This window comes from Amphiura filiformis, chromosome 14, assembly GCF_039555335.1.
Source record: "Amphiura filiformis chromosome 14, Afil_fr2py, whole genome shotgun sequence".
Lineage (NCBI taxonomy): Eukaryota > Metazoa > Echinodermata > Ophiuroidea > Amphilepidida > Amphiuridae > Amphiura > Amphiura filiformis.
The window spans coordinates 39337751-39354943 of record NC_092641.1 but is presented as its reverse complement, the minus strand read 5'-3'; the positions used below and the strand labels follow the sequence as shown (position 1 = coordinate 39354943).

General features: G+C 36.5%; 1 protein-coding gene and 1 long non-coding RNA gene across 2 annotated transcripts in view; both read left to right on the top strand.

Annotated features, from left to right (window-relative positions):
* Positions 1 to 17193, top strand: part of LOC140170072 (uncharacterized) — a 176439-nt gene that overhangs the window by 106572 nt on the left and 52674 nt on the right. The gene's annotated exons all lie outside the window — the stretch shown is intronic.
* On the top strand, positions 7082 to 16248 carry LOC140169015 (uncharacterized). The gene is made up of 2 exons (XM_072192305.1): positions 7082 to 7206; positions 13993 to 16248. Exon 2 carries the CDS (start codon positions 14224 to 14226, stop codon positions 15481 to 15483), a length of 1260 nt encoding a protein of 419 aa, XP_072048406.1. The 5' UTR covers positions 7082 to 7206; positions 13993 to 14223; the 3' UTR covers positions 15484 to 16248.

Sequence of the window (17193 nt, the reverse complement as noted above, 5' to 3'; positions counted from 1 at the left end):
TATCTATTAGGAAAGATAAACACTATTCAAAATATCAATAGACAAGAAGAAAGGGATGTAGAGATTTGTAATTGAGTCATGCATGATTTAACAGAAGGTTCTTTCCAAAACCCAAACGTAATGACAAATATTTACTGCTCATGAGGGATCTGATGGTGGTCTATTGTCAGTCCCGTGAACTGGAGACAATGTGCCTAAGGGGCGCACCATTTGATTTCCAGGGGGGCGGCATGGGATTTTTTTGGAAAAAAAAAAACTTCGCCCACTAGTGAGACAAACAAAATGCCTCACTGATGAGTAACCCCCAACTCTGTATAAAGGTATACATTAAAATTCAAAACAAAAAAAAACCGACGAGGGGACCAATAGTTTCTACCAGATTCCGAATTTAGAGCATTAAATGAAGGGTTTTATATCCTTCATTTTATGTAATTTTGGACCTTTACTATGTAACTTCATTTTTTTTGCAATGCCAAGGATCATTGACTGATGAATGTCACTGTAATCTATTGACAAAATTAATAATAACAAGTCTAATGCTGATAGATTAGTTAGTCTGACTTCATTGTTAAGGTTTGCATGCCTCCATGGTGCCAAACTCATATGGAATGTTTTCCGTTGTATTTTATCATGATACAGCGATTTTTATTTTTATCATAATAATCAATAACCCGTGTCATTTATTTTATTTATTTTTTCAGATGTTTCCATGGATGTCAGTTCATGAAAAGGTCTAAAAAATTATTATATAAAAAAAATCAGCAGAGAAGCAGAGAAGTACTGTATTAGTTGGGGCTTCAACTTTGTTTTTTTTTGCTAAATTTTTAATTTCAAAAATACCTAATGATAATGTCAACGACTTGTCCTTCACTTTTAAACAATGTATGCACTAAGGTGCCCAGGCACCTGCACTGTTAACTAGGGTTAGTTATACCATCACTAATTGATGTTGGGAGTGACACTAGGGGGGGGGTAAATACCAGTAATTTGGGTAGATAGTTGCTTTGGTTTTATACATTTTGATAGAGCAACTGGGCAGTTAGTAGTAACAATTATAATCAACACATTCAGAAAATAAAGATTGAATTGAGCCAGGGAACCCCTAGGCCCCTGGGATTGAGTAATCAGTCTTTTTGATTATAATTGTTAAAGGTCATCTGAGCCTGAGGTGGAATAAGTATATATTGTTGGATTGTCAGCATGTTCAAAGTCATGTCATAAAACGTAATCACAAAGTCATCTGAATATATATTTTTGGATTTATGCGAAACTCGGTGGATGTGATTTCCATTGATCCTTTTGTTTGTACAAGTATAAATTAAGTATAAATTAAATGTAGACCTATTTAACACACATTTTTCAATTTAGCTTATAGTATGTCATTGGTGGTATTCGTGGTAACAACATTTCCAACCCGGTTAGTTGTGCATGTGCTACACACACAAAAATTACTAGCATTCCAAGTAGGGGGGGCCTACTTGTCAATGTAAAATTATGAAACATGAATTTCATCCATTGTGTTGTCTTTTTAAAGACATTTCTTGTTTACACTTTCGCTGGGATCATTGGATATAGGCCTTTATTAAAAAAAGTGGGCTAAATGGTTATACATAATGGGCACCGTGTTTAAAGTTAGGGTTATGGGTAAGGTATTAGGGTTTGGTCTATTGCTATTTTTAATTGATATTATGCTATTAGGCATATAAGCTCATATATAGCTACAAACTCGAGTGTATTTTACAGGAGAAAACATACACAATACTGGGAGCCATGGAATTATCCTTGCCTGCTTCACACCACCCTGTGGTGAAAAAGTTGATACAATTCCAAAACGAATATAGATGGCGCTACTTTAAAGCGCTTCGCAGGCGGCGAGTGGCTCCGGGGGTGGTTCTTCGAAAAAATTTACGGGGATGTGCCACGCAGACTTTCGGATGCTGACTTTCTGTATACCTAGTTTTGCTGTTTTTCCCAATTTTCCACAAAAAATATTTCAAGTGTTTAGCCCATTCAATTGCACGGTTCGGTTGACGATGGAAATTTACTGAATTTAGAGAATGCACGGCGCATACCACCTTACCTGGCGCTTCGATTTCAAGCGGGGAGTGGGCTAAACAGAATTACAGCAGCAGCACCGGCCCAAAAGTTGTAAGCATCCGCGTGAAAGAAAACGCGGATTTATGGCGGTTTTGAAAAGCAAAACCATGAAAACGAGGCCCGCGATCGCGCGGATCCGCGTTTAGGGTCTCAAAACACTCCGATTTTACTCACAGAAGGGGTGTTTTTTTTTAAGGACGATCCTCGCTTAGGATAGAATTACCCAATTAACGAACATTGGTGGTGACATATTTATCAAGTTATTCGGCACAAAAGAGTGGTTTCTGAGCAATTTTACAAACCAGATTAAAGAAAAATTGGAGCCGACTTCACTAAATAACAGCGCCAATTTTAAGCTTACCGATATCACTGGACCGACACATGCAATGTCTATCCTTGTTAGGGGCAAAATTCCAACCTGAATTCCTCGCTTTACATGTTCAAGGGTGTTGTTATAATGTCTATCGCTATTCAAACGTCTTGTTTAATACATGTACATGATAGGAGGGGGGGACTTATGTATAAAAGTTTTAGGCATCCGCGTGAATTGACTTTCAAAAATGACCCTAAACTATAGGATGTCGAGAATTTGTCAAACAAACCCTAAACAAGGATTTTACTCAAATAAAAACACCCTAAGCAATTAAGGAATTGGTTTGAAGTGGTTTAAAAGTTGTGCAACTAATGAAAATAAACCATTTTGGTCGTCAGCAGGGCAACTGTTTGAGGGGGTGGGGGTTATTGGGGATGTACCACCTCAAATTCTTTAATAATATTAAAGAAAAAGAAAATATTAAAAAAAATGTTGAGGAAAAATAATGACCCATAACCCGAGTGTTCCTTGCAATATTTTTCAAATTTTAGTTGTTATTAAATGGAAGAGCACACTATTATCCATTATATAGGCCTACTAGCTTCGTTTCAATGAGCAATGGCCAATTCTGACATGCGTGCCGTCGCAACTTTCAGGGTTATGGGTAAGGTATTAGGGTTTGGTCTATTGCTATTTTTAATTGATATTATGCTATTAGGCATATATAGCTACAAACTCGAGTGTATTTTACAGGAGAAAACATACAAAATACTGGGAACCATGGAATTATCCTTGCCTGCTTCAAACCACCCTGTGGTGAAAAAGTTGATACAATTCCAAAACGAATATAGATGGCGCTAGACAACTTTAAAACGCTTCGCAGGCGGCGAGTGGCCCGGGGGTGGGGTGGTTCTTCGAGAAAAAAAAATACGGGGATGTGCCACGCAGACTTTCGGATGCTGACTTTCTTTATACCTATTTTTTTTGCTGTTTTTCCCAATTTTCCACAAAAAATATTTCAAGTGTTTTACAATTTCAAAATAATCCCATTCAATTGCACGGTTCGGTTGACGATGGAAATTTACTGAATTTAGAGAATGCACGGCGCATACCACCTTACCTGGCGCTTCGATTTCAAGCGGTGAGTGGGCTAAACAGAATTACAGCAGCAGCACCGGGCCAAAAGTTGTAAGCATCCGCGTGAAAGAAAACGCGGATTTATGGCGGTTTTGAAAAGCAAAACGAGGATCGCGCGGATCCGCGATTAGGGTCTCAAAACACTCCGATTTTACTCACAGAAGGGGTGTTTTTTTTAAAGGACGATCCTCGCTTAGGATAGAATTACCCAATTAACGAACATTAGTGGTGACATATTTATCAAGTTATTCGGCACAAAAGAGTGGTTTATGAGCAATTTTACAAACCAGATTAAAGAAAAATTGGAGCCGACTTCACCAGCGCATATTTTAAGCATACCGATATCACTGGACCGACACATGCAATGTCTATCCTTGTTAGGGGCAAATTTCCAACCTGAATTCCTCGCTTTACATGTTCAAGGGTGTTGTTATAATGTCTATCCTTGTTTAGGGGTAAATTTCAAACCAATTCCTTGCTTAGGGTGTTTTTATTTGAGTAACATCCATGTTTAGGGTTAGTTTGACAAATTCTCGACATCCTAGTTTAGGGTCATTTTTGAAAGTCAATTCACGCCCCTTGTTTAGGGTCAAATTTCCAACCAATTCCTCGATTTACATGTTCAAGGGTGTTTTTTATAATGTCTATCGCTAAAAGCATCTTGTTTAATAGGCCTACATGTATATGATATGTAGGCCTACCCTAAACTATAGGATGTCGAGAATTTGTCAAACAAACCCTAAACAAGGATTTTACTCAAATAAAAACACCCTAAGCAATTAAGGAATTGGTTTGAAGTGGTTTAAAAAGTTGTGCAACTAATGAAAATAAACCTTTTTGGTCGTCAGTAGGGCAACTGTTTGAGGGGGTGGGGTTATTGGGGATGTACCACCTCAAATTCTTTAATATTAAAGAAAAAGAAAATATTTAAAAAAATGTTGAGGAAAAATCATTGACCCATAGCCCTAACCCCGAGTGTTCCATGCAATATTTTTCAAATTTTAGTTGTTATTAAATGGAAGAGCACACTATATTGTCCATTATAGGCCCTATAGCTTCGTTTCAATGAGCAATGGCCAATTCTCTTTAAACTGAAAATTTAGTGCAAAAAGTTACTATATTTTCGCCTGTTCTGTCGTACGGTTTTAAAGTAACTATGACTTTGCTAAAAGAGCGCTCACATGAGTACATATGACATCGACAGTAAAGTGACATGCGTGCCGTCGCAACTTTCAGCATGGGGTCTATTGGGGCAAATGCAAAACAAAAACAACGTAGGTCTTTCGCGGGCATTTGATAAAATGGGAGTTATTTGAGGTAAGATGAAAAATGAGGGCTTTTCGAGGGAAGGTCCTAATGAGTTCCATTGGAGCACTGAGATTTTGTTAAGTTAGGTCCTTTTTTTTTTGGGGGGGTGGGCTTATTGGTCAAAAAAGCTTGCCCCCACCCACCCCTCTCGACCTGTCCAAAATTGCTTGCCTCCACCCTCTCGGCCTGCCACTTTGCCCCGTCTCCCCTAAATTCAAGTTCATGACCCCCCCCACATATCGAAAATAAATAAATAAATAAATAAATAAATAAATAAATAATAAATAAATAAATAAATAAATAAATAAATAAATAAATAAATAAATAAATAAATAAATAAATAAATAAATAAATAAATAAATAAATGGCAACTAAACTAAATTGAAGGTATATATAAACCATGGGATGGTGGAAAATAAACTTGCTTTGCCTATAATTTAAAGGAGCATGTTAAAATAACAGAGTGGAAATAGGAGTGTAAACTGACCAGTAATAGATACCAGTTGTAGTCCTACTGTATATGGGCATATTGCATGGCCTAGGGGAAAGTAGGCCATATGTGAAACAAACCTACTCATGTTACCCTCTGGCCATGGGCTGGCCTGGTGTCAGATCTTACCCAGGGAAAGATGACATTCCAAATATGCGCCTTTAAGGTTACACAAAGAGACGTATAAAAAAACGTATAAAAGACGTATAAAGTTGTTCTCTAAAACAGAGTTTTCTTAGTAATCAAATATCGCAGCGAGTGAAATGTTGGTGCATTGGATGCAGCTTAACATTTTTGTGTGTTATATACAAATTATTAGAATAAATTTGAAAATCCTTCGTTTAAAGCATTTTTACCCACCATGTTCACAAGATCAAAAACACGTTCCATGAGGTTTTATTCAAATGTGCGCTCCGTATAAATCCACACCGAGCGATTGTTTTCTTCTTTTTCGTATTGTATTACAAATCGATCAAAGAAATAATGTTGCCATGGGGAAGAACCAAATACAGTACCGATTAAATTTTAAAAGCCCGTTTGGGGGGAAAATTTTGGAGAATTTGCTTGAGAAAAAGCTGGTTTGTGAAATTATCGATATCTTGATTACGAGACGTTAATTTAGACATCTGAATACCTACATTATTTCTCAACATTCTGCCAATTGCTATTCCATTTGATTTTCACTCCAAATTGAAGCTAGTTTAGCAAAAAAAACGAGGTTTTCCTCCATCAGTTCGTTCAAAATTTCAGCGCCGACATGCGTGTTTATTCTAAGAGCCATAATGCGGACGCGATTGTAATCATTGTAATTGCATCCAATTATAGTTATATCATCCGCTTTGAGAACAGTCAATTGCGTAAGTTGACCTATGGCCGAGTGGATAGAGCGTTGGACTGGGAATCTAATATGAACTATTTTTGTGGGTTCGAGTCTCCGTGTGGCTGAATTTTCTTCTTTTTTTTCTCTTTTCTCATTTTTACTTCCTTTCTTTCCTCCTTTCTTTCTCCCTTTCTTTTTTCATTTCCTTTTTTTTCATTTCTTTCTTTTCTTTTCGTTCATTTTCTTTCTCTCTTTCTTTCTCTTTTCACTATTTCTTTATTCTTTCTTGCTCCTTTCTTTTTAGTTTTATTTGATTGATTCGCTGAGTGCAGTGAATCGTGATTTATTGTTTTTCACTTTATATAATTCAGAAATTTGTAGGCCTGCTAAGTCTGTCTTGTTGATTTTCATCCCAAATTCGATTTACAAATAATTGCCTTTTGATATTGTTGTTGTTGTTAACTTGTTGCCTACCCTTACATTGTATAAATCAGGGGAATAGCAGCATTGATTTCATCAAAGATATCAAGGCTATAAATTCAAAATCAACACATTTTCCAGGGCGTAGCTTGACGAAGTGCCCCCAATCAATTTTAAAATTTATAAAATCCTTGTGAAAATTGCCGAAAACGGCTTGTGCCACCCCCCCCGGCATCCGAGCTCCGGGCACGAGCTAAGCAAAGTTTCATAGCCTTTTCATGTCTTGACCGTCGACCGTGGATCGATATTCTATTGTAAGTAGGCCTACGTCCCGGTACGCTTGTTCATTTTCTGCATGGCTGTTTCTGTTATGAACTTACGCCCCTCTGAAATCAAGCGCATGAAAAACTCTCGGCTAACCTTAAATACATGTTTCAGTGTGAGGTTCATTTAGTGGTGTGTCCCCTTAATATTGTCAGACGAGCTGCCTTTAAGAAATAAATAAATCGATATTGAAATATTTTTGGAAAATAAATGCCGTCCTTTATTCACATAATTCTTGTCAAGAAATCTAAATAATATCATGGTGCGGCTCATGCCGGTGATTCTCATATTCGTCAGGTGAGTGTTCATACAAATGTACAAACCCTGTGTAGTAATGACTGTTACAACAATCAGACACAATGTAATACTATGATCATGATGATGTACCGTACGCATTGTTGTACGGTAAGCTTTATCATCATACATGGTAACTAGTTCCAGTAACTGTAACTCGGTATCTTTATTTAACATTATGACATTATCGGATACCGAACGGGCCAGTAAATGTCAGTATGTTGAAGGATAGGACCGAAGACATGCAGGCAGGTCTAACATGGTAACATGCATGCATGCATGTACAGTATATAGGTAACCTAGGCAAACCTTAGTTAACACATTTACTAGTCAGCGAATTCGCCGAGACCGGGGCCCCAACACAATGCATATTTACATAGAAAGTGGAAGAGTTGTCGAGAATAGGTGGGTGAAGGAAACCTACATAAATATGTTTTCTATACTTCACTTGACCCAAATATATGATTTTTTATGGTGATAATCAAGTCGCACATGGAATTTTAGAGGGATTGTGATAGCAGTTCCATTAAAAAAAGCTGCCATTGCCATGAGACTAAGATCTAGAAACACCCCTGAAATGCCGTTTTGGGGAATTTTGCTAGCTGAATCTTTTTGATGAAAGTCAATCTTTGACAAGATGTAACTTTGCTACGGAAAGTGCTATGAAAAAAAGGTTTTCAGTTTTGGCTTAGTTTACTCAAGGGCTTATATAAAACGATGCAATTTGATGGCAAATTTGAATTCACCTAGGATACCTACAGTATATAATATCATTACTTATACAGCAATGCGTACGTATGGAGTAATTCTCTCACCAGTCTCGGTCGGGCTGTTCCATCTATTTTTGCACTTACCCAATTCCCACATCTATCAAAGGGGACACCCTCGTGAAATCCTTACTGGAATTGGTTTGTACAGGGCGGCTTTCCAGTTCAAGTTGTTCGAAAATTTTAACTTTAGTATGAACAACCGATAGCTTGTGATACTAAACTAAGTTAGAAGGTGCAAGTATTTGTTCACATGTCACGTACCTTTTTTGGCACATGTACACAGTTGCCATGCAGGGCACAATGTCTGGAATATGAATACAAACTTCTTCCTCAAGTTAATTATTGTCTCAAAAATTTGAGTAGGGGTAGGTTAAACAGCCTTTTAAAAAGGGTGATGCTTCATATTTCTTAGGGAACAGGCTTATTTGATGCAGTACATGATCTCCTGAGCATTTTGACATCATTTTCATCCCAATCGGCCAAAAAATGAGTTGGTGCCGGCCCCGGGGAGGGCACTCACATGTCCAGGCTATACGGGTATGTGCCGCGGTGACGACCCCTTTTTCAGCACCGCCGAATTCCTTAGACCCCCAAAATTAATGGATCACCGCTCTGTTGCCCGGCAAGTTATCTATCCGTTCCTCAGACTACCATAATTCATCAGGTCGCTCTGATGACTAGCTTGGATCGGCATGTTTCCTGTGCTACTTCCATGACTTATGCAAGCCCAAAACTTCAAAAGGTGTTTTTTAGTCAATTTCTTCCATTGAAACCCACAGAAAATAGTTCTTTGGGCGGGATATTGGGCTCCATATTTGGCAACACTAATTAATGCAAGGGTGGATCGTCCGACCAGCTCAGTGGTGACTTTTTGGCTGACGACCATGACCATTTCACGGTTGTTTGATGGGATCATTTATTAGTTTTTCAAACAAAACATCATGTACAACCAAATTTTAGGCCTGAACAGCTAAATGTGATATCATGCTAATTGTATACAGATGCTTTTGAGTCATTCTCAACTTTAATTTTCCCTCTTTTACAAAATTATTCACTTTTGTAGCATTTTATAGCTTTTTCGGATATAAAATGTATCTATTAATGACAAAATTGGTGGAGCTGTTTAGTTACTGGAAATTACTCTTTTAAGCTTTTAATACAAACAACTCCTTTTATTGCTTGCTAAAATGTGTTTATAAAATTTCCTTGTTGCTTGTTTCACCTATTCCAGCTGTTTTAATGGCAATATTAATCACCTGCCCCTTGCAAATAAAGAAATATGATTTAGGATAAATAGCGCCATCTATAGTTTGCATTTAGTTAATAATGAAGCCAATTCTATATACATCAAACAACCGTGATTTGAAATGAGAACACCACTAGGAATAAAATTAGGGGAAAATGTTATGGCTATACCTCAAATATGTATATTTTCTTGGGCCAGGAACTGTATAAATAGTGAAGAGAGGTCTACAAATCTTGTGGAGAGACTGACGAATTCTGCATAGGCCTACTTCAGCCAGTTCAGCACACATGTAATGGGTAGGCTTAAAATGTTTTTCTTTACGGCAGATAATTGATTGAGAAGAAAAACCATTATTTTGGGGTTTACTTTAAATTGTGGTCTGTCTGGTCATTCAACCCCAGTGTAGGCCCCCAATGAAGGTTGATATGGGGTTGATATTCTCATAATTCATAAATTCTCCTTAGCCTATATTCATGTAAATGATCTTGATCCAGAGAGTACTTCCATGCTTGGATTAAAATAGTCTCCCAAAATCGTGATTAAATTTGATGCATAGCTTTTACACGGATTCTTTCGGCTGTGGCAAAATTGATAAATTCCCGATTGGCGGATGATCAGTTCCCAAGACCCCTCTTTTTGACTGGTCGATCAGTTCCCTAGACCCCTTTTTGACTGGCTGAGGCAGTTCCCTAGACCCCCCTTTTTGGCCGGCCGATCAGTTCCTTAGACCTCAAGTACGAAACTGGCGGTGGCACACCCTACAAAAATAAAATTTGAGTGCCCCCGGGTGCCGCCAAAACAAGTATTTGGACAGGGGTCTGCAGGGGGTCTGAAAATCAATATTTTCAACAATAATCATTATTATATGCCTAATTCTGTTAAAGTTGGTGCTGATTTGTATGTAATTGATGTCTAGAATTCCATTTATGAAAGTTGCATAAAAATTGGAGTTGTCGTTTTCTTAAAATGGCTGTTTTACATCCAAATATGGATGTGAGGTGACAAGTAAGATATGTATATTATAAGGGCAAGGACTACAACTACTGCACTGAAAATTCAGCAACTCAAGGCAAGTAGTTATTGATTTATTAATCAAATATTGGTTTTCCCTCATTTTTGACTGTAACTCCACAACTGTTGTCTGTGCTGAAATAGAATTTCCAGTGCAGTAGTTGTAGTCATTGCCCCATATAGGGTTGTAAAGGGGTGGAAAGTTTCCGGGAATTTTGGAAAGTTTCCCGGAAAGTTTCCGGGAATTTTGAAGGGCCCGGGAATATTGGGAATTTTGGGAATTTTCAATTATTGGCTTTTATTATGTTTTTAATTGTATAAATACATTAAAATTTTAATATCTAATCATTCAGAAAGCAAATTGAAAGCAAATTTAATCTTTTCACAACATTGTATATGATGTTTACAATCAGATAAGTGCTACCAATGAAGAATAGCCATTGTTTATATGTTCTTTTACCATAGATTTTCAGTATTAAAAAAATTACAAAGATTTTTTCACGTGGGATTTTCTAAGTCCAGCATCTTGCATATTTTCATCCTTAAATGTTGCATATTTTGGGAATTCCCAATTACCATTATAATAGCCAATTGCTATTTCTTTTAAACCAAATATATACGCAGTTGGGATTTTTCAATAGCTTTGAGTCACTGAGACAAACATTCCTCTTTATTTTGCCTTTAGGATATGGTAGTCATTTTGATTGACGATGTAACTTGCCATGTCATATAATTGACTTCCTCAATCGAACTTTAAATTGCTATGAAAATGGACAATATTCTTCTCATTTTCAGAAATCATTTGTTAAATATTTTAACAGCACAAGTGATACTACACTTCTTGAATCATCAGGGTTGGAGATTTTTTAATATTTTTTTTTAACATAAAAAAACCCGATTTATTTGATTTAAATCAGATTTTTTGTTTATATCGATTTTTTTAATCTTTTTTAATTTCAAGAACTGCTATACCCAATGATAAAGCCAAAAGAGTTCAGTGGAATGATAGACATGTACAATCCTATCAGGTATTTACAAAAAATCAAAACATGTTTTAACATGATACCGTATGAAAATTTCAAAGACAAAATTTGGTAAAATCATGGGAATAAACCTGTTGAATTCTGCACCTTGAAGATGATGAATTTGTAGCAATAGAGCTGACATCATAGAGGTATCTAATTACATCCAATAGTTGAAGAAGCATTAGGAATGGAGTAAAACAGTCAATTTAAAGGTCCACCACCACATCTGGAAAAATGAACTACATAATTGAGTTATGTGGCCCAGGGCATGTCAGTCCAGACACCACCTTAGTCCAGACAAGTATACAAGTATACAGGAGTGTGATCTACATGTACAAGGACAAGGTCACCTACCAGTTGACCAGGCCAACGATTGTGGACCTTTAAGAAAGAAATTAACTTACATCAAAAATGGTAAAATATGAAATACATTGTACTTGATTTAAATTGGTGATTAAAAAAAAATCATTTGATTTAAATCGCACCAACCCTGTTGAATATGAATGCTGTAAAATTTGTGTTTTGGGATCGAAACATAATTGGTGATTATGAAAAATAATTGGTGATTATTTGTATTTTAATTTTCAAAAGTCCAACCAAACGCAAAAAAATGCGTATGTAGGCCTTTGTCATGGAACATGTGTATTTTGGTACTGAACAGACGATGTTAACTCCTGTGCATTATCTCATACAAGATCTTTGTAGTTCACATCTTATGAGCTACGCACTGAATGAGAGTTTAAATTTAATATTCAAGATCAATTAGCTGGTAGCTGGTAACAAAAATGTTGATTGTGCTAAAGTATTCTATTACTTAAATAATAGTTCAAGTCTTTATGTACATGTAATAAGATTTAAGATAATGATTATCCCTTCAGAGTTTGTGTTTATTGTTCAAAAACTCATTGTACTAGCTAGTGTAAGATGTTTTACAGAACAAAAACATAACGCAGTAAGATCTGGTCATGCTTGTTGTTTTCTTTGATAAAATGGTTATTGATCATTCTTGAAGTTCTTTATTATGATTGTATGCTCTTATAAATTACTCCAATACCCTAATCTACACAGTGATTCCCCTGTTTAAACTTTGATTTTTAGATTTGAATGAAAATTCCCGAAAATTCCCAATATTCCCGAAAATTCCCGTTAATTTCCAAAATTGCCGGTGGGAATTTTCCACTCTGAAAATTCCCGGGAATTTTACAACCCTAGCCCCATATACATATCTTATTTGTCACCTATGCTCTATTATTATAACAATTATAACAATTATAATTGTTGGGAAAAATGCAAAAATAGGCACAAAATTGGGCAGGGGTGTAGTACCCCTTAAGTTGCATTAAGCTTTAGAGCATCCATATTCTTGAAAACGGCCATTTATGTCACCATTTTTTTTTGGCAACAATAACATATAAAACAACACCAATATCAATAGAGTAAGGCATTGAATTTTGTTTTTGATGCAAAATGACAATTTTCAGACCCCCCCCACCCACTGTCCGAATAAGTTTTTTGGCCGGCACTGCCTGTCCGCCTGTGTCAAAATGTTCAGAAGATCATCCTGCATCAAATAAGCCTGAGCCCTAAGGAATCTGAAGCATCATGGTTGTATAACCCAGTACTATTAATTCAACCACTGTAGAATAATACCATAAAAATGTCCCGGGAAAAATGTACAACAATGTATTAAATAATAACAATGATAATAGTAAGGCAAAAATTATAAAATAACATGTAAATCGTCCCCATCCTCACCGATTTTGGGAGTTTCAAATATTTTTGATATTTGCTCCCTTACTTTGATTCTGAAATGGTTGTGAAACAAAAAAAATGTACAGAAATCCTTGGTCACGATGGTATCATTTATAAACACATTGCAAACACTTTATTCAAGCTAGGGGTAGGGCTTTGGGGAACAAGAATATTAGGGGCCTCCCCGTTTTTATGATTAGTGTTGACAAAGCCTTTGCAATTGCAATTTTACACAGAAACGGATAGTAAATTTGTAACAAATTGGTTAATTTTAATAAGGGCCTCCGTCACCAAATGTTGAGAAAGTGCAGACAATTTATGTTTTTAGTTTACGTGGCCTAAAAAAGGTCATATTTTCTTGGTACCCCGGGATTTGAACCTTGGACCCTGCGCATACCAACCACAGGATCAAAAACCGGTGGCCACGGGGGTATCTGTGCATATGTATGAATACGATGATTGTGCCATGGCATCATGTGGGATGCAGTGATTTTTCTTGTTAGATTCGACAGCATTTAAATGAAATAAAATTAAAGATGTGAACAAGGCCAACGACCCAAATAATCCGGGGGGACTCAGTATAAATGTCCATACGGGGATGTGCCGCAAACATGGGTAGCATTTTTGTCATTTTGGTATATCAATGACTCCTTTTTCTAAGCCAATTTTGGTATATGACGGGTCCCTTTTTAAAGTTTTCTCAATTTGAGAGGGGGGGGGTTGGAAAAAAATACGACAATTTGGGTTCAATTCTGCGGAAATTTTTGACTTTTGGTATATCGATGGGTCCAAATTTCATTTAAAAAATAGTTATATTGATGGATGCTCTTTCAAAAGCTCAGCGGCACACCCCTACCAAAACCAAACTTGAGTACCCCGGGCAAATTCTATCAAACCCTTGATCAGTTAAAAAGATAAAGGTGATAGCGAGCATTGTATTGTTTGATAGTATAATGCCCAATATTATAAACATTTTTCATTTCAGGTTATCTTATTGGATCATCTAATGACCAACAGTCGCAGTCTAAAAGCACCACCAGGATAACCGGCCAGGATATGTATTAACATTAAACAGAGGCCCATTTGAAGATCTAATCTCGAATGCTACTTCACCAAAGGACAGCTTAGCCAGCCAATTCAACGGAGCCAGGATTTGAGGTGCACATTATAGTGTTTTTGTAGTTCACTACTTAGACTCGACCCGAAATTAAGATAAATGGAAGTAAAACTTTTGAAACCGTTTACTTGCATATTTTGTAGAATGAACCTAGACTCTATGAACAGATTCAAAACTCATGTTGAAGGACACAAGAGGAAATATGCACGGACCCATAGAAGCAAAACTATTGGAGGCAAAGCTTATCTGGATGCACAATGTACTGTATACCGCCCACAAAATGCAAAACTTAAAAATCACGATGTGAGAACTTACAACGAAGAGACACCAGATCCGTGTGACCTTAGTTGGAAAAGCACGGCACACTTTGGTGATCTGAACGCAAGTATCGAAACTCATATCAATCGGTGCCATTATTGTGGGAAATACTTCTGTAGCAATTGGGATTTCAAAAGACATTTAAGAACACACACTGGATATAAACCATATCAGTGTAAATACTGTCAGAGATGTTTTGGAGATTCTAGTGCTCTTAAGCGTCACATCAGAACGCACACCGGAGAAAAACCTTATCAATGTAACTTCTGCTACAAATGCTTTGCGGATTCTGGTACTCTTAGATACCACATAAGATCACACACTAAAGAGAAACCCTATCAGTGCGAGTATTGTGGTCAATGCTTCGCAACTTCTGGTCGTCTCAAACTGCACATCAGAATCCACACCAAAGAAAAACCTTATCATTGTGAGTACTGTCAGAAATGTTTTTCGCGAAATCCACATTTCCAACGGCATATCAGAACTCACACAAAGGAAAAACCCTTTCAGTGTGAATATTGTGGCAAATGCTTCGCCAGTTCAGATGGCCTCAAAAACCACGGCAGAACTCATACCAAAGAAAACCCTATAAATGTGAGTATTGTCACAAACGGTTCGCACTTCGTGGGAAACTTAAAATCCACATCAGAACACACACAGGCGAGAAACCCTATAAGTGTGAATATTGTCAGAAAGGCTTCAAAGAAGGAAGTAAACTTAGATATCATATCAGATGTCACACTCAAGAAAAACCCTTTCAATGTGAGTATTGTCAAAAAACCTTCAGGGATTCTTCTAATCTCAAACACCACATTAGTACTCACACCAAAGAGAAACCTTATCAGTGTGATAATTGTAAGAAATGCTTCTCACACTCGTGGACTCTTAGAAAGCACATCAAAACTCACACCAAAAACAAATGATTTCAATGCGAGTATTGTCAGAAAAGCTTCGGACAAACTGGAGATCTCAAGACCCACGTCAGAACGCACACCAAAGAAAAACCTATATGAGAGATATTTTACGCAGAGTACTTTTTAATTAAATTGAATAAAAAGATAAATATTAATTATCCAGTTACTACCACACGGAATAAAGCAATTCTATCGTAGTATTGTGTAACTCGGCCAAGATTCGGCTTTCTGCTATGTCAACAGTGCTATTTGTGACATAAACACGTACAGTCTATGAAAGTTAGTGATGCATTCAAAACTTGTATTCAAAGTAAACAACTCCTCTACATGATGGTAAGAAATCATGGAGTGCGTAACCGTTTAGAAACGTTTATCAATACGGAATATAACGTACATTAAGTAGCAGCATTAGGCGGCACAATTCATGTTCCATTGAAAAGCATTTCCAACTAGTACGCATTCTCCTGTGGTGCAAAGTACTGTAATGTATGAGACCTCCCAAAACCAGGACAAAGTTGGACAATTTCGATAATTATGGGGCTTGTCCTTATCGGACGATGAATGCAAGCCAACTTAGTATTCTTTTTTGTATTTTTACTTTAGTATTTTAAGTATTCTTTTTAGTATTTCTGTTTGTATTGTTAACTTTTGTAAATACTTTCAGTATCATCTTTTAATTCTTGTTAACTTTTGTTTATATGGATGCACCGCCAAGACGGTGGGTGCCGCTGTTATAAAAGCGTTTTCCAAATAAATAAATAAATAAATGTAGCGTCATTTTCCAGGTTTTGTGTCGGCATGTTTCAGTGGGTCTCATAATATGCTGTTAATATCGTCATTAATTGAATGGTAGTAGTAGCGATATATGATCACGTTAACTATTAAATTTATGAAGCAGTGTAAGATAAATCTACAGTGAGAAAATAAATACAATAAACCCTCAATTTGAATAAGTGTTGCAATTTTTGTATGTTAAAGCAATTTGTAAAAAGTGATCTCAAAGCCTACATCAGAACACACCCAAAATAGAAACCTTCATAAAATCCTGCATAAAATGCTACGAGCTCTTTTGCCCGTAACGTATCGCATTTTAGCTGGGACATGTCCCAATATTTTTGAAAGAGCCTGTGCGCTTTATCACAGAGACGTTATTCAAAGTAAGAAGATTGTAATCTTCATTGATGTGTATATCTGGTTATTAAAACATCCGCGCAGGATTGCACTGCTGTGGTCATCACAAGAGCACGCTATGATTCGCCATCTACTTTTATCAGAAGCCAAACGTGTTGCACCATACATTCATTGTGATGAAACATTCTTCACATGAAGATTTTGATGGACGTTCCCTTCCACGATGTCATAGCTAATTTTCTTTTGATCTCAGATGTGCTATCACCTTTGTTCTATCATTGAACCCAGGTATTCAAATTGTTTAAGGTGGCTGTATACTCTCAGACACGCATGTAGTAAAAGTGTCATAACTTTGTAATTATTCACGCAAGACAAATAAAAGTATACATTTTTATAAAGGCAAGACATCAATGAATCTTAATATAAATACAGATTTGGTGTAAAAACAATTATGAAGAAAATTACAAAAAGTGAATTTTTGGCAATTTTGTTTTGGTACATCATAACAAAAAAAAACACTCTTTCCAAAAATTGTTGTTATATTTTTTCTTAATCTTGAAGTACCATTCCAAAAACCGGGTTTTTTTTAGTGGTTTGATATTGGCCTTTTTTTGTTGAGATATTGACCATATAAGGCATCGAAATTAACTTTTTAAAATTTACAAATGCCTATTTGCACAATATGATGCCTAAAATCGGAAAATGA

Excerpts from the sequence above, each read along its gene's own strand:
- LOC140169015 (XM_072192305.1), top strand. The coding sequence starts at position 14,224 with ATGGAAGTAAAACTTTTGAAACCGTTTACTTGCATATTTTGTAGAATG.